This window comes from Giraffa tippelskirchi, chromosome 3 (assembly GCF_054371585.1).
Source record: "Giraffa tippelskirchi isolate mGirTip1 chromosome 3, T2T-mGirTip1v1.2.pri, whole genome shotgun sequence".
NCBI lineage: Eukaryota > Metazoa > Chordata > Mammalia > Artiodactyla > Giraffidae > Giraffa > Giraffa tippelskirchi.
Window position 1 is genome coordinate 164265254 of NC_137277.1, and position 17710 is coordinate 164282963.

At 47.6% G+C, this 17710-nt stretch overlaps 1 protein-coding gene across 13 annotated transcripts in view; it reads left to right on the forward strand.

Moving 5' to 3' along the window:
* Window positions 1–17710, forward strand: part of STK36 (serine/threonine kinase 36) — a 27092-nt gene extending 9382 nt beyond the window's left edge. For 7 of the 13 annotated variants that reach the window (XM_081584035.1, XM_081584032.1, XM_081584033.1 and 4 more), the window contains 18 exons: window positions 1105–1248; window positions 6189–6368; window positions 6484–6531; window positions 7183–7280; window positions 7737–7842; window positions 9302–9452; window positions 9640–9767; window positions 10618–10722; window positions 11087–11185; window positions 11278–11366; window positions 11645–11708; window positions 11894–12004; window positions 13226–13300; window positions 13732–13906; window positions 14160–14307; window positions 14497–14644; window positions 15185–15931; window positions 17344–17710. In XM_081584035.1, the coding sequence (XP_081440161.1) occupies window positions 1105–1248; window positions 6189–6368; window positions 6484–6531; window positions 7183–7280; window positions 7737–7842; window positions 9302–9452; window positions 9640–9767; window positions 10618–10722; window positions 11087–11185; window positions 11278–11366; window positions 11645–11708; window positions 11894–12004; window positions 13226–13300; window positions 13732–13906; window positions 14160–14307; window positions 14497–14644; window positions 15185–15931; window positions 17344–17487 (2760 nt within the window). In that variant the 3' untranslated portion in view covers window positions 17488–17710. The remainder of the gene's footprint in view (window positions 1–1104; window positions 1249–6188; window positions 6369–6483; window positions 6532–7182; window positions 7281–7736; window positions 7843–9301; window positions 9453–9639; window positions 9768–10617; window positions 10723–11086; window positions 11186–11277; window positions 11367–11644; window positions 11709–11893; window positions 12005–13225; window positions 13301–13731; window positions 13907–14159; window positions 14308–14496; window positions 14645–15184; window positions 15932–17343) is intronic. The other 6 variants (XM_081584037.1, XM_081584039.1, XM_081584036.1 and 3 more) reach the window with 1 other exon arrangement.

Genomic DNA, 17710 nt, shown 5'->3' on the forward strand with positions numbered 1-17710 from the left:
TCTTTCAGGATTTTCCACAGTTTTTTGTGATCCACACAGTCAAAGGCTTTGGCATTGTCAATAAAGCAGAAATAGATGTTTTTCTGGTACTCTCTTGCTTTTTTGATGATCCACCAGATGTTGGCAATTTGATCTCTGGTTCCTCTGCCTTTTCTAAAACCAGCTTGAGCATCTGGAAGTTCACGGTTCACGTATTGCTGAAGCTTAGCTTGGAGGATTTTAAGCATTACTTTACTAGCATGTGAGATGAGTGCAATTGTCCGGTAGTTTGAGCATTCTTTGGCATTGCCTTTCTTTGGGATTGGAATGAAAACTGACCTTTTCCAGTCCTGTGGCCACTGCTGAGTTTTCCGTATTTGCTGGCATATTGAGTGCAGCACTTTCACAGCGTCATTTTAGGATTTGAAATAGCTCAACTATTTCCATCACCTCCACTAACTTTGTTTGTAGTGATGCTTCCTAAGGCCCACTTGACCTCGCATTCCAGGATGTCTGGCTCTAGGTGAGTGATCACACCTAGATTAACCACTAGACCACCAGGGAAATCCTAGTCTTTTTAATAACTTCTTAGTATTTCCTAACATGGATGTGCCATGATTTATTATTCCCTTACTGACTAGCTTTATGATGTTATTATAAACCATGCAGTGGACATTTTCCTAGGTATCTCTTTATGTACACATGCTAGTGTTCTCCAAGAGACTTTTCAAGACCTCTCACATACTGCCAATTGTACCTTTTTAAATTGGTGGCTGAAAAAAATACAGCTGTGCCAAAGGAGTCACTGGCTTTTTGCAGTTACTTCATGATTCCCTGGGCTTCCCAGGTAAAAAATCTGCCTGCAATGCGGGAGACCTGGGTTCAATCCCTGGTTCGGGAAGATCCTCTAAAGAAGGGAATGGGAACCCACGCCAGTATTCTTGCCTGGAGAATCCATCCCATGGACAGAGGAGCCTGGGGGGCTACAGTCCATTGGATCACAGAGAGTCCAACATGACAGAGCGAATAACACTTTCACTTTACTTTCATGATTCCCCAGGGTGGGAGCTATTGCCTCGAACCTGACACACTCCTCCTGACCTCTTTCTCTTCCCAATGCCTCAGGAGCAAGACAGCGATGATGAGTGGCAACACCTGCTAGAGACTACCGAGCCTGGGACCTTCCAGCTGAAGGCCCCTCTCACCCTGCTGTGCAGTCCTGACTTCTGCCAGCGCATCCAAAGTCAGCTGCGTGAGGCTGGAGAGCAGGTAACTAGCAAAAGGATACCACAGATGGGACTGGTGACTGTTTTCACAGATGAAGTGCTAAAAAACATTAATCAGCATAAGGAAAAAGTCCCTTTCCAATTTTCTTTCACTACTGTCTGTTTAATTCAGGGAGGTTTGGTAACTTCTTTTAGTAATACAGAAAGAGCAGACCTTGGGTTTTTCTTTCTAAAGGGAAAAACTATTCTTCAAAGCAAGGATAAGCAAGCTTTCAGCTGTAACCTTTTTAAGCGTTGACTGCCAAGAGGGAAAAAATGGAGGGTATCATTTAACTGCTTCTTCTTTTTTAAAGATTTTTTTTTTATGTGGACCATTTTTAAAGTCTTTATTGAATCTGTTACAGTATTGCTTCTGTTGTTTTATGTTCTGGGTTTTTGGCCAAAGGCATGTGGGAGCTTAGCTCCCTAACTAGGGATTGAACTCACACTCCCTACACTGGAAGGCGAAGTCTTAACCACTGAACTGCCAGGGTAGTTCCATAACTACTCTAATGAGAGAAAACACATTTCTACAAAATTTTTGACAAGATAAAAAATACAGGTGTAACAATTTATTATATTTTCTAATACAGGTATACTAATGATCACCATAATTCAGTTTTAGAATATTTCCATCACCCCAAAAAGGTAATTCCTAGCTATTTACAGTTAATCATCATTCCCACTCATAGCACTTACAAGGAGATTGCTTTCAGTCTCATAGATTTGCCTTTTCTGAACATTTCATGTAAATGTGATCATACAATGGATAGTCTTTGGCTCCTTTCTCTTAGAATAATGCTTTTTGAGGTTTCATTCATGTTGTAGCCTGTATCAGTACTTAGTTCCTTTTTATTGCTAATTAGTATTCTATTGTATGTATATATCACATTTTGTTTATTCCACAAATTGATAGAAATTTGGGTTATTTCCACCTTTTGGCTTTTATAAATGATGCTACTTTGAACATCCATGAGGAAATCTTTGTGTGAACATATGTTTTCATTTTCATTTCTGGAAAAGGTCAGTTTTCATTCCAATCCCAAAGAAAGGCAATATTCAAACTACCACACAATTGCACTCATCTCACAGGCTAGCAAAGTAATGCTCAAAATTCTCCAAGCCAGGCTTCAATAGTATGTGAACCGAGAACTTCCAGATGTTCAAGCTGAATTTAGAAAAGGCAAAGAAACCAGAGATCAAATTGCTAACATCCACTGGATCATAGAAAAAGTAAGAGAGTTCCAGAAAAACATCTACTTCTGCTTTATTGACTATGCCAAAGCTTTTGACTGTGTGGATCACAATAATCTGTGGGAAATTCTTAAAGAGATGGGAATACCAGACCACCTTACCTGCCTCCTGAGAAATCTATATGCAGGCCAAGAAGCAATAGTTAGAACTGGACATGGAACAATGGACTGGTTCCAAATTGGGAAAGGAGTACGTCAAGGCTGTATATTGTCACCCTGCTTATTTAACTTATATGCAGAGTACCTCATGCGAAATGGCAGGCTGGAGGAAGCACACGCTGGAATCAAGATTGCCGGAAGAAATATCAATCACCTCAGATATGCAGATGACACCACCCTTATGGCAGAAAGCAAAGAGGAACTGGAGAGCCTCTTGATGAAAGTGAAAGAAGAGAGAGAAAAAGTTGGCTTAAAACTCAAAGTTCAGAAAACTAAGATCATGGCATCTGGTCCCATTACTTCATGGCATGTGGAGGGGGAAACGATGGAAACAGCGACAGACTTAATTTTCTTGGGCTCCAAAATCACTGTAGATGGTGACTGCAGCCATAAAATTAAAAGACACTTGCTCCTTGGAAAAAAGCTGTGACCAACCTAGGTAGCATATTAAAAAGCAGAGACATTACTTTGCCAACAAAGGTCCGTCTAGTCAAAGCTATGGTTTTTCCAGTCATCATGTATGGATGTGAGAGTTGGACCATAAGGAAAGCTGAGTGCCAAAGAATTGATGCTTTTGAACTATGGTGTTGGAGAAGACTCTTGATAGTCCCTTGGACAGTAAGGAGATCAAACCAGTCTATCCTAAAGGAAATCAGTCCTGAATGTTCATTGGAAGGACTGATGCTGAAGCTGAAGCTGCAATACTTTGGCCACCTGATGCGAAGACCTAACTCATTGGAAAAGACCATGATGCTGGGAAAGATAGAAGGCAGGAGGAGAAGGGGATGACAGAGAATGAAATGGTTGGATGACATAATCGACTCAATGGTCATGAGTTTGAGTAAGATCCAGGAGTTGGTGATGGACAGGGAAGTCTGGGATGCTGCAGTCCATGGGATCACAAAGAGTTGGACACGACTGAACAACTGAACGTTTAGTTTTGAAATGAAATGATTTTTTCATTTCTCTTGGGCCTATGCATTAGGAGTGAAATGCTGAGTCAGATAGTAAATTTATGTTTAAGAAACTGCTAAACTATTTTCCAAAGTGGCTATACCGTTTTGCATTCCCAGCAATGTATGAGGGTCCTCATTTCTCTACATCTTTGCCAACATGTATTATTATCTGTCTTTTTGAGTGTAGTCATCTTAGTGAGTGTAAAATAGTATCTCATTGCTATTTTAATTTGCATTTTGCTAATGACTAATGTGAGCATCTTTTCATATGCTTACCAGCCATTTGTATATCTTCTTTGGTGAAATATCAAATCATTTCCTTTGCTAATTTTTTTTTTAAATAAATTTATCTATTTTGCTGCTAAGTCACTTCAGTCGTGTCCGACTCAGTGCGACCCCACAGACGGCAGCCCACCAGGCTCCGCCATCTCTGGGATTCTCCAGGCAAGAATACTGGAGTGGGTTGCCATTTCCTTCTCCAGTGCATGAAAGGGAAAAGTGAAAGTGAAGTCGCTCAGTCGTGTCCGACTCTTAGCGACCCCATGGACCGTAGCCTACCAGGCTCCTCCGTCCATGGGATTTTCCAAGCAAGAGTACTGGAGTGGGGTGCCATTGCCTTCTCCGTTATCTATTTTAGTTGGGGGCTAATTACTTTACAATATTGTAGTGGTTTTTGCCATACATTGACATGAATCAGCCATGGGTTTACATGTGTTCCCCATCCTGAACCCCCCTCCCACCTCCCTCCCCATCCCATCCCTCTGGGTCATCCCATTGCCCCAGCCCTGAGCATTTGTCTCATGCATTGAACCTGGAATGGTGTTCTGTTTCACATATGATAATATACATGTTTCAATGCTATTCTCCCAGAACGTCCCACCCTCACCTTCTCCCTCAGAGTCCCTAAGACTGTTCTATGCATCTGTGTCTCTTATTCTGTCTCGCATATAGGGTTATCCTTTGCTTATTTTGAAGTTGTCTTCTTCTTGAGTTATAAGAGTTCTTTATATATCCTGGATACAAGACCTTTATCAGGTGTGTGGTTTGCGAATTTTTTCTCCCAGTTTTAATCTGTCCTTTTATTCTTATAAGAATGTCTTTTGAAGCACAAAGGTTTTGGATTTTGAAGTCCAGTTACCATTTTTTCTCTTTGTGGATTTTGCTTCTGATATTATATTAAGACATTTTTTTTAAACCCAAAGTCTTAAAGATTTTCTCCTATTTAAGAAAGAAAAACTTCCCAGAATTTTAGCTCTGACATTTAGGTCTCTGACTCATTTTAAGTTGATTTTTATATATGTTTTGAGGTGGGGAATCTAAATTCATCTTTTTGCGTGTGGGTATATAATCATCCCAGCACCCCTGGTTGAAAAGACTCTCCTTTTCCCATTGCATTGTCTTGGCACCCTGCATCTCTCGTTTGGCCCCTACATGTCCTTCTGTGTCAGATAATTTTTCAGTGGGAAAGGAAGTTAACAACTCTGCCTCCAGGGTAAGACTTTCTGAGTTGGAATTCCAGCTGAACTACTGTGTGTGTTTGTTTACTTATGGCTGTGCTGGGTCTCTTACTGCCAGGCCTTCTCTAGTTGTGGTGAGTGGGGACTACTCTTGGTGGCAGTACAAGGATTTCTCATCATGGTGGCTTCTCTTGTTGTGGAGCACAGGCTCTAGGGTGCATGGGCTTCAGTACTTGTGGCTCCTGGGCTCTAGAGCAAGGGCTCAGTAGTTGTGGCACATGGACATAGTTGCTCCTCCTGGGATGTGGGATCTTCCTGGACCAGGAATCAAACCCCTGTCTCCTGCATTGGCAGGAGGATTCTTTACCACTGAGCCACCAGGGAAGCCCTCTGTGTGTGATTATTGACCATTTACTTAACCTGTCTGGAAGCTTCGGTCTCCTTATCTATAAAGTTGGTAATTGTATTTACTCTATAGTAACTGAGGTTATTGTAAAGATTGAGTAAATAAGTGAGCAGATTTAGAATGATGAGTGGCATATTGTAAAGTACTTGATGTAAATGTTAGTCTTCTTTTGAAAAATAGCCTTTTAAAAAATAACCATTTAAATATAGTACTGTCCTTAGCTTATAAGCTGTATGAAAATAAGTAGTAGGCTGGATCTCGCCTGCAAGCCGCAGTTTGTTAACCCTGGAGGTAGAGCTGGATAATACTGTTTTGTCTATCTGGAGTTGAACAGCACTGTTTTGTGCCCATTGTTTTTAATTTTCAGAAATGTGTGTGTGTGTGTGTGTGTGTGGTTTCATTTTGTTTTGTTTTAAGGTGATGGGCTGGAGAAGGAAGGGAGCAGATAGGAATGGTCACTGGGTCTGTCACTGACTGAGGGGGGATCCCGCTCCCCCTTGGTCACCTCTAAGTCAGGGGCCCTGGCCACCTATATCCCTTTCTTGGTGCACTTTCCCTGTTTCTCTGTTCTCCTTCTCTGGGTTTCAGATTTCCAAAGAAAGGAGTAAGAACACTGGGTCTTCTTTCTCAGCATCTTGAGGACACTTGGTGTCTGTGACTCTCTTTTATCTCTCACGACACAGATTACTGTCTCTTTCCCTTGTGTCACCCAGATCCTAAAAGGCGTCTTGGAGGGTGCTCCCCGCCTCCTTCCTGCACTCCGGGTCCTGAGCAGTCTCCTGTCCAGCTGCAGTGACTCTGTTCCCTTGTATTCCTTCTGCCGTGAGGCCAGGCTCCCTGGGCTGCTGCTCAGCCTCCTCAGACACAGCCAGGAGAGCAGCAGTATCCAGCAGGTAAGTTCTGCCTCTCAGGACTGACCGACATTTCTTCCCTTTGGATTTCTTTTCTTCGAACTGCCATCTCTATCAGCCCGACGGCCTTTTCTTTCTCTTCTTCCTATCTACTGAGATTGGAGATTACGAGTTGCAAATTCTCATGCCTTCCGAGGCCAGGGAGGTAACATCATCAGGGGAGTAGACCGTGTGTGACTGTATGAATAGCAGGAACGTGAGGAACTGAGGTCCCGGGCCCAGGCGCATCCAGCTTACTGTTGCTTGGTGGGAAAATGGGCTCATGGTGCCACATCCTCCAGTTTTCTAAGAGAAGCTAGAAATCCAGATTTTTCTGTGTAATTTCTCACTATTCAGAGATTAACTCACCCACGGGCACTACCCTGTAGATGGTCACAGAGACGATCAGCAGGAGAGCTCAGGTTGAGCCTCAACATCCATGTGCCCATGCTGTGTCCCGCCACAGCTGAGCCGAGAGACTGGAATGCGAAGTGTTTACTGGGGCCAAGGCTTGGGTGGCTAGAAGTGCACTCTGCTGATGAGTGTTAGTCTTGAGTGTTTTTAAGGCATTTAGAAGAGAATTTGTACTATTTTGAAAAATAGAACCTGCTACACTCCAAAATGCTGTTCAGACCAAACAGGACACATTTTGGGCTGTTCATAGCCTATTGGCCACCACTTGTGACCTTGAGCTCTCCTCTCTTCTCTCTATCCCTTTCTGTTTGGTTCAACCTAACTGAATCTCTGACCCGTTTTTCCCTTGGTCTTTGTTTCTGTCCCGTGAGTTGCCCTAACTCCCTGTCCTCTTCCCTGGCAGCAATGTTGGTATGGGGCCTTCGTACGGGACCTGGTGGCTGTGATTCAGGCCTACTTTGCCTGCACCTTCAATCTGGAGAGGAGCCAGACAGGTGACAGGTGGGATGAGAGGCAGTCTTGCACTGTTGGCTGGTTTGGCTTCAATTCCTACCCCCATTTCTTCCTCTCCCCATTAGGAAGAGGCTAAGTAAGGAGAAGCCATGATTTGTGACAGGTTTAGGGATCAGCTGAGTGACCTCTCAGAGTCCAGCAAGTCCTTTTAAGGACCTGAGTCACCTCCAAATTTGCCCACAGAATTTCAGGTTCTAAGGATCAATGGTAGTCACCATACACTGAATGGAAGGCTCAGAGTGGGAATAAGCTAGAGAAAATGGCAGAGAAGAGGCCTGGAGGTGTGTATGTGAGACTCCTGTGTGTATGTGTGAGGAGAGAGAGGGAGAGCATTCTGATGTGTTCCTTTGCAGAGATTTTCCTACCCGCTGTGCACTGACCCATTTACCACATGTACGCATTTAGTAGAGAGATGAGAAGAAACCAGGACTCATTTTTTCCCAGCCTACAGGTATTTCAGGAGGCCGCCAACCTCTTTCTGGAGCTGTTGGGGAAACTGCTGGCCCAACCAGATGACTCTGAGCAGGCTTTGCGGAGGGACAGCCTTATGGTAATCTGCTCTCCCTTCCAGATTTCTATCTCTGTTTTTCCCCATGTTGTTCCCATTCTCTTTCTCATGACTGTACAGGGTTAGATCAAGTAATACAACAAATGTTTGTTGCCTGCCAACTATGTGCTGTATACCATCTGAGTCAGAGGAAGTCCGTATCTTCAAGGGATCAGGACTAGTCTAGTAGAATAAATGTGATAAAGGACAACAGTGTGAAAAGTACAGTAGAAGGACTTCCCTCGTGGTCCAGTGGCTAAGACTCCAGGGAACTAGATCCCACATGCTGCAACCAAGATGGTATAGCCAAATAAATAAATATTAAAAGTACACTAGAACTTCATATAAAACACAGAAACACCACTGAGGAAGACTCACACTACCTGGAGGGTCATAGGAAAGATCTTTTTTTTTTTTTGGCTGCACCACACAGCATGCAGGATCTTAGTTCCCCAGCCAGGAATCAATCCGGGGCCCCCCTGTAGTGGAAGTGTGGAGTCCTAACCAGTGGATCATCGGGGAACTCTGTAGGGTCATAGAAGAAATCTTGAAGAAGGAAATCATCTCTGCTAGGATTTGAAGGATGCCCAGAAGTTTGCCATGTGGATGAGACAGGGAAGCAGGGAGGACATTCCAGGCAGAAACAGTAATGTATATTAAGGTGCAGAAGCAGTATGCAGTGTGACCTATTTTAGGGAACCACAAATAGAAGTAATTTCTTCTTGAATAGATTTATAGATCAGCTAGTATTCCCAACCTTGTTTGTCCTACAGACTAGCAACCTAGATGGGTCATTTCTCCTGGACTCTGCATGTGAGGGACAGGAAGGGAGGATTGAAAGAGAAAATAGCCAAGCTCTGACTGGTCTCAGAAGAGACCATTAAGAGAGGAACATGTACAAGGAAGGAAACAGTTGTTTGATTAGTTTCAGACTGGCAACTAGGAGCACAGATGTGGGCTGAAGTCCTACCTCCAGCTAGCAGTCCATTCAATGTCTTCTAGTCTGGGAGCCTATCTTAACATCCCTCATCCTTTCTGGTCAGGAAGCTGTTAATGTCTAACCTAAATTTTGGCCAGTAGTGACTCACATTATTGGTCAGCACTTCTCATATGTCACTGTGCAGTGAGTAGCATGGGGAGTTTGGAATAAATTGTGAAGACTGGGTTGGGAAGGACCCATGAATCCCCAGGAATTCTTATACTTGGGGTCCACGATACTACTTCGAGAAATATCGTTTAGGGAGCAGCTGATCAAAATAGAAGGATTGACACCTAAAATTCCTGTTCCCAAACATGAAGACAATTACTTTGCACTTTCTGTGTGAGGACTACTTAGAATTCAACAACTGGTCCCCCTGGGTTTTCCTCCTCCTTTCTCAGGTTCTCCAGGAACCCTTGCTCCTTACCCTGAGTCCAGTCTGGTTTCTGATGTGCTAATGTGAACCCTGCCCGTCTCCCCTAGTGCTTTACTGTTCTGTGTGAAGCCATGGATGGGAATAGCTGTACCATCTCCAAAGCCTTCTACTCCAGCCTGCTGACTACACAGCGGGCTGTGTTGGACGGGCTCCTTCATGGCTTGACAGTTCCACAGCTCCCTTTCCACAGCCCCCCAGGTAACGGGAATGGGGAGGGGAGGTTCTCTTGACTGACTTGTCAGCAGGACCAGCACTGCTGTTTATCCTGCCGGTTGCCTAGAACAGTGTCTGGCATTTAGCGAGTGTTAAGTAACTATGAACTCAGAGAAAGAACGGAAAATCTGAAACAACCCTCGCCTTTCTGCATTCTTTGTCTTTCACACAGGAGCCCCCCAGGTGAGCCAGCAGCTGCGGGAGCAGACTGAGAATCTGCCTGGAGCCATTTCCTCGGCGCTGGCGGCCATGTGCACCATTCCTGTGGGGCTGCCAGGCTGCTGGGAAGCCAAGGAGCAGGTCTAAGCTACAAATTTTTTTTTTAATTTTTATTTTAAGTTTTATTTATTTATTTATGGCTGTTCTGGGTCTTGGCTGCTGCATTCAAGCTTTCTTTAGTTTCAGAGAGCAGGGGCTACTCTCTAGTTGCGGCGAGTGGGCTTCTCATTATGGTAGCCTCTCTTGTTGCAGATCACAGGCTCTAGAGCAGGGCTTCGGTGATTGTGGTACACGGGATTAGTTGCCCCACTGCATGTGGGATCTTCCTGAGCCAGGGATCAAACCCGTGTCCCCTGCACTGGCAGGCGGATCTTGACCACTGGACCACCAGGGAAGTCCTGAGCTACAGTTATTTGTTCCTGTTGTCCCTGTTGCCAGGGTTGGAGAGGTTGGCCCCAGTGTCTCAGAAAAGCAGAAAAACAAGCTTCTCTGCCTGCCTTTACTCAGTACTTTCAGAAGCAGATGCTAGCCACTAGGTTTGGGCCACTTGTCAAACATGATGTAGCCAGAATCCCAGGGTCCTTGGCCAGCTGATTGAAGAACTCAGTGACAAATTGCCCATGTATGTGGTGGGGTGGCTGATCTGAAGCCACTAGTGATGCTTGCTCAAGGGTTCAGGGTTCAGATTTCCTGCTCCCTTTTGGCCAGCAACACTTTCCTCTGTACCTGCCTGCAGTGGGACTGACCTAGGCCTTGTCTTTTGCTTCTCCACTGAGCATGAAGACTGGGAATGGAATGAGGTCTGAGGTTCCTGGTGAATCTTGGGAAGAGTGGCAAGCCAGGGATTGAGAGTCCTGATTAGTTGGAAATATGAGAGGAATAGGATTGGAATAAAGGGAATGGGATTGAGTCTTCAAGTATGTCTCCCCAGATTTCTCAGCATCTGGCTGATCATCTCACCGAAGACAGCAACCACCTGAGGTCATCCCTCATCTCTGGCCTGCAGCATCCCATCTTGTGCCTACCCCTTCTCAAGGTACTGCCTGCCCAGAACTCTTGGCCCCTCAGATTTCTTTTTCACCTCCAGGAATGAGAAAGAGAGAGAAAGAGACACCAAGAGAAACAGAGAGAGATGAGAGACACCCCCCCCACCCCCCGTGGAGGAGGACCCCTTTCTGCTTTTAAATCAGTTCAGCTGAGATGGCCCTGATGTCATCCAGTCCTCACTAGAACTGAGACATGTCTGCATCTCAGTCTCTCAGCAAGAGTTGGATATGGCCTGAATTTCTCTGACACCCCTAGTTGTGGATACTATATCTGTTCAGAGGCTAGCCTGCTTTCATCTGAGCCTTCCAGTCTAGGACTTGCCTCCCTGACCAACTCCTTCACACACCCCTTAGGTCCTCTACTCCTGCTGCCACGTCAGTGAGCACTTATGCCGTCTTCTCGGGCAAGAGCCCCTGGCGTTGGAGTCACTGTTGAAGTTGGCCCAGGGCAAGGTAGGCCAGCGGCACAAGTGGGCATCTCTTGGGGACCCTACCATCTCAATCAGAGGCAGAGGACATTCTGATGCCTTGGATTTCCTTTATAGGTAAAGGTAGAGGAAATGGAAGAATCTACTGAAGTAACTCTCTACCTCCTCTCCCTTCTTGTCCTTCGCCTCCAAGATCTGCCTTCTGGGTGAGTCATAAAGTAGGGTCACCCTGACATGGATACCTTCCACCCACGTAGGTCACCCTGACATGGATTATGGGGAGTGACACCATACAGCCTGTCCTTGGGAAGGACTAGGACAGAATGAAGGTTTCTCTGCAAAGAAGAGACCTAGATTCCCACCAACTCTGTGCCCTGGAGGTGGATATGCAGCTTTGGTGGAGAGCGCCATCCAAGGGAGAAGGCAGGTCACTCAGCAGCCTCCTTTCACACGGCTGCATCCCTGATATGTATCCTTTTTCCAGAATGGAGAAGCTAGGCAGTGAGATTGCTACTGTCTTTACGCGTTCGCACGTCGTCTCTCTTGTGGTGAGTTCTCAGCCTTCATCTTCCTCCCCTTTTCACCCTATCATCCCACCCTTCTGGGAGCAGGAGAGTCGTTTCCTAATGTGCAGCTCTTTGTGAGGCATTCTTCTGGAGACAGACACCCTCTCTGCCTGTCCTGAGTACCATTCAGATTGGGACATTCCTCCTCCTCATCTGACTCTCCACAGAGCGCGGCGGCCTGTCTGTTGGGGCAGCTAGGTCAGCAAGGGGTGACTTTGGACCTCCAGCCTGTGGAGTGGATCGCTGCAGCCACACATGCTCTGTCTGCCCCTGCAGAGGTGAGTCCTCCCAGCGCCGAATGCAGGGATGTGTTTTCTCTGAGTCAGATAAAGTCTGTATTCAGGGAGAAAAGCCTGAAATTCCAGTAAGCCTGGAGGGAATCCAGGAGTCTTTCCTGTCCTGTACTTGTGCCCTCAGATAATAGGTCCCTTTGAGCCCCGACTGTCAGGGCTTTAGATTTGTTGTGAACACACAGGACCTCCAAAGGGGGAGGAAGAGGCATCGTCTTTCTCCCTGCTTCCCTCCCTCTTGCTCTCTCTCTCAGGCTCTGGCACTTGCCTCCTGAAGGATCGCTCCTCTCTAGTGTTCTTCCCTGATGCCAAAGTGAGTTTTCTTAAAGGAAAACCTGCCCAATTGCTCAACCAGTCATTATTTCACACATAAATATGTACTGAGTACCAGGCACTAGTCTTGGCTCTGAGAATACAGTAGTGAAGAGACAAAATCTTGCCTATATGGATGGAGCTTGTGTAGCTCCTTAGCAGCTTCCCGCAGTTTCTGGGTTAATGTCCACATTTGCTAGCAGGCTACACAGAGCTCATCTGTTACCTCTGGGCTCTTTAATCCTCCTCTGCCAAAGAGTTCACATTTCAAAAATTCACTGTGGCGTTTCATGACTTGTCTTTTCTATAAGCTGTGCCTTCTCCCTTCCTTGTCTGCCTTTGAAACTTTGAATACCATCCATTTCCTACCTCTAAGGGCAAAGTTAGCATCTCAACTATGCCTCCTCCCTCTCTAGAGCCCCTACCTCACAGCCTCTTGTTCAGTAAGTGTCTTCCTAAACTATAGTTGTTTCTGTGGCTGGTTACCTTACCAAACTGCGTGTCTTTAGGACAGAGATAGTCGTTGAATGAATAGGCAGGAACCAAGACACACAGTGGTAAAGAATCTGCCTGCCATTGCAGGAGCCGCAGGAGACGTGGGTTTGATCCGTGGGTCAGGAAGATCCCCTGGAGGAGGAAATGGCAACCCACTCCAGTATTCTTGCCTGGAGAATCCCATGGACAGAGGAATCTGACAGACTGCAGTCTATGGGGTCACAGAGTCGGACACAACTAAGCACGCCGTGCATCCATCCAGCCAAGACTCCTAAGTCCAAAAGAATCCCCACTACTCTGGGCCAAAGAGCTCCTTCTGCCTGACTCGGAGGTGGCTGCGCAGTCTGTGTGGTCAGCTCACCCCTCTCAGGGAGCTGCTCTCTCCCTGCCTCTCTCCACCAGGTCCGGCTGACTCCACCCGGTGGCTGTGGATTCTACGACGGCCTCCTCGTCCTGCTGCTGCAGCTCCTGACCCAGGTACAGCTGCATCCCAGGATGCGTGCGAACTAAGGAGAGAGAAACTGGGCGCTTTGGGGGGCCACTGGCCAAGAGGAGGGAGGAAGCCACAGAGTCACCTCCCCTCTCAGACTACCAGTGATGGCCTTAGATGGGGCCCATCTGCCCCAGTGAAGACCCTTTAAGGGGAACCATTCAGCCGCCCCCCTTGGGATTCAGTGGAAAGAAAGCTGTAATTGCCACGTTTCCAGTAAGCATACACATGGGTTGAGAGGTTGGGGGGTTAAGATGTGATAAGAGAGGAAACTGAGACAACAGGGAAATCCTAGGTGGGAAAACAGAATTGTTTCTGGGACTCCTCTTCCGCATAGATCAGGAAGAAGAGTGAAAAAAAGGCATTTTGACTCCTGACCTGGACCTCCCTCTTCTCCCCTTCTCAATTTTGGCTTTAGCAGGGGAAAGGTAATCCGATAAGGGATGTGGCCAGCTCAGAAATGTGGACCGTTCTGTGGCACCGCTTCTTCATGGCTCTGAGGCTCCCCGAGGAGGCATCTACACAGGAAGAGGAGCTGTCGCCTTCCAGCCCACAAAGCCCAGAGCCAGACTGGACACTGATCTCACCCCAAGGTATCTCACTTCCGACAGCATGGCTCCTTTTGTCGGGCCAGTGTACTGATCCCTCTTCAAGAGGGAACAGCCTGGAACTGGGTTGGCCCACGGAGAGGGCTACTAGTGCTGCCGCCTTGGGAGGGGATGGCAGAGTCTGTGCGGGAGCTGCTCAAGGATCAGGGAACAGGTTGTGGCCCTGAGAACCATGGGGATGCAGGGGCATCTCAGCCTCTTGCCTGCTCCACTGGGTCTCCACTGTTGGTGTTTCCAGGCATGGCAGCCCTTCTGAGCTTGGCCATGGCCACCTTTACCCAGGAGCCCCAGTTATGCCTGAGTCACCTGTCTCAGCGTGGAAGTATCCTCATGTCCAGCCTGAAGCATCTGCTTTCGCCCAGTTTCCTGCATCACCTGGGCCAGGCGTGAGTAGGAAATTTCAATTCTGCTATTATGGGTGGGATGGACGAGGGGAGACAGGAGAGAAAGAGCTGACAGCTTGAGCTGTGAGGCAAGAAATGTGATTATTGAGGTTGGGGAAGGAGGGTTGGGGGAAGAATATGGAAGGCTGGGTGAGCCAGACCAAGTCCATCCTTCCACGCTGCCCTCCTTAGGCCACAAGGGTCTGAGTTTCTCCCCGTCGTGGTGCTCTCTGTCTGCCAGCTCCTCTGCTTCCCTTTTGCCCTGGATGTGGATGCTGACCTCCTTGAAGGTGTCTTGGCTGACCTCACAGACTCAGAAGTCACCGCCCACCTACTACAGGTACCGGGGAAGCCACCCAGGCAGGAAGGTGGTCAACCTTGTGTCACATTCACTTCCTGACAGCTCCAGGGCTCTCCCAGGTCCCTGGAGGCATACAGGATCTGAGACTGGAGTGGAGGAAGCATGCAAGCCTGAACAGAGGCATGTGGTTGAAGCTGGGCTGGTGACTTCTCTCTCCATCAATCCCTTGTTTGGATTCTCTTGATTCTCTCATCCTGGTCTAGGCCCTGGAAACGCTGCTCCTCAGCCAGGAATCACTTCTTGATTGTTGGCACTAAGCAGTGAGCGGGTCTCTGAAGGCAGAGAGACTGAGGCCTTGCAGACCACAGCCTGGCCTTGGGAAGGACATGTTGTCCCAGGCTCCAGGTTGTGTCTGACTCAGGTGCAGTGCTGTGACTCAGGTCTTCCAGCCCTTTGTGGTGTTCTCTGCAGAACTTGGCTTCTCTCTCTCCCAGGTTTTGGGCTCCTTCTTGCTATCTCTCAGCAGTGCATTCTCCCTCTCCCTGAACTGTTTTGCCTGCACCCTTTCCCCTTCTTCAGGTCTGCTGTCACCATCTCCCACTGACACAAGTCGAGCTGCCCATCAGTCTCCTCACACGCCTGGCCCTCTCGGATCCCGCCTTTCTCAACCAGTTTGTGAACACAGTGGCTGCCTCCCCTAGAACCACTGTCTCATTCCTCTCCATTGCCCTCCTGGGTGACCAGCCTCTGCTGACGTCCGACCTTCTCTCCCTCTTGGCCCACACTGCCCGGTTACTATCTCCTAGCCATTTGTCTTTTGTCCACGAACTCCTGGCTGGCTCCGATGAGTCCTATCGGCCCCTGCGCAGCCTCCTGAGCCACCCAGAGACTTCTGTGCGAGCCCGTACTTATGGGCTCCTGGGACACTTGCTCCAACACAGCATGGCCCTGCGTGGGGCCCTGCAGAGCCAGGCAGGACTGCTCAACCTTCTGCTGCTGGGGCTCGGAGACAAGGACCCTGCTGTGCGGCGTGGAGCCAGCTTCGCTGTAGGCAACGCAGCCTACCAAGCTGGTCCCCTGGGACCCGCCCTGGCAGCCGCAGTACCTGGTATGACCCAGTTGCTTGAAGATCCTCAGGCTGGTATCCGGCGCAATGCCGTATCAGCTCTGGGCAACCTGGGGCCTGAGGGTCTGGGGGAGGAGCTGTTACAGTGCCAAGTGCCCCAGCGGCTCCTGGAGATGGCGTGTGGAGACCCCCAGCCAAACGTGAAGGAAGCCGCCCTTGTTGCTCTCCGCAGCCTCCGACAGGAGCCCTGCATCCATCAGGTACATCCCAGGGGATGTGTAAATCACCACGACAGGGCTGTTATCACATTTTTTCTGAGATAGTCTTTAAGGAATTGGGACATCTGGAAACCCAAGCTGCCTCCTTCTCTGGGAGCAGGAAACTCAGGGGCATGACTTGGACATGAGTTTTTCACCTAACATCTCCCACCTGGAGATGGGAAGGGGCCTGAAGAGGGCTCCATTGGGCTTGTAAATGCCTGGGTTGTCAAGGAGAAGTTTTACTCTCTTCTGGAGGCTGTGCAGGAGAGGGGGAGGGAAGACTAGAGGTGCTGAGGCATAGAGTCGTTTTTTTCTGAGGGCCATGAAGATGCTATCTTTTTTAGCGCTTACCATATGAAAAGTACCATGCTAAGCATTTTACCTTTATTATCTGGTTTAAGGTATGCTTCTCATTTGGCAGGCAGTGAAACTGAGGCACAAAGAATTTAATCACTTGTCTCAGTCACAGAGCTAACATGTGGGATTGGACTTTTGAACTCAAGAGTCTGAATCCAGAGCCCATATTCTTTTTGGTCATGCCATTCCAGATACCGGATCTTAGTTCCCCTCCTGATTGAACCCATGGCTCCTGAAGTAGAAGCTTGAACTCTTAACCATTGGACTGTCCCTAGGGCCCATGCTCTTAACCACTGATTTATTCTGTGTGTTTTTTTTTTTTGCTCAATTTTCAGTATATAATCAGCCCAATTGAAAATCACACATCTACCTGTGATAAAGTTGTGTGCTGTGTGTGCTTAGTCGCTCAGTTGTGTCTGACTCTTTGAGACCCCATGGACTGTTGCCCTCCAGGCTCCTCTGTTCATGTGGATTCTCCAGGCAAGAATAGTGGAGTGGGTTGCCATGCCCTCCTCCAGGGGATCTTCCTAACCCAGGGATCAAACCCAGGTCTCCCACATTGTAGGTGGATTCTTTACTGTCTGAGCCACCAGGGAAGCCCAAGATAAAGCTAAACCCCCAAATTATAATAGCTCTGTGTGGTGGCATTGGGCGGTTCTTGCAGAAGAGAAGTTTTGACAGGATGATGATGATATATACTACAGAATTTTCTGGTAGTCTGTGTGGGGAAATAATAAAAGGGATTTTTGGTGGTAATACACACGGGTCTAGATCCACGGTTGGGAGTCTCACCTTCTGGCTGCTGCATTTATTATCTCTTCCTGGGGACAATTTCATGGGTCTTTTGATGCCTTGGTTTCATGGTCTGTGACCAAAGAGAACAGAAGTAGTCTGGTCCTAGTGGTTCCTGTCTCCAAAGTCTTTCTTTTCCCACATAACCTATTTTGAGTCCCCGAGAGCTCATATTCTTTTGCTTTCTTTTCTAGAGTGGGAATTGCTGGGCCAAATGAGAGTACTCTGCATGTCGTGTTTTGTCATCTCTCTATGTCCCACAGGTGCTGGTGTCCCTGGGTGCCAGTGAGAAATTAGCCTTGCTCTCTCTGGGGAGTCAGTTACTGCCACACAGCAGCCCCAGACCTGCCTCTGCCAAACACTGCAGGAAACTCATCCACCTCCTGAGGCCAACACACAGTACATGACCCCAGCTTCCTGGGTTCCAACCTTCATTACCCTACTGTTGCCAACCCTTCCTTCTACTGGACAAGCCACCTACTCAACCAAGAGCTAAAGAGACTGAAACAGACAAGCCGCCAATCAGCTGATTTGAGGACGAGAACCTAGAAGAGATTTATGTATAAAGCTCCTCCTTTCCCCTAGATTCAGGATGATTTTAACCAGTAAACTTCATGATTGTTGGTGCCA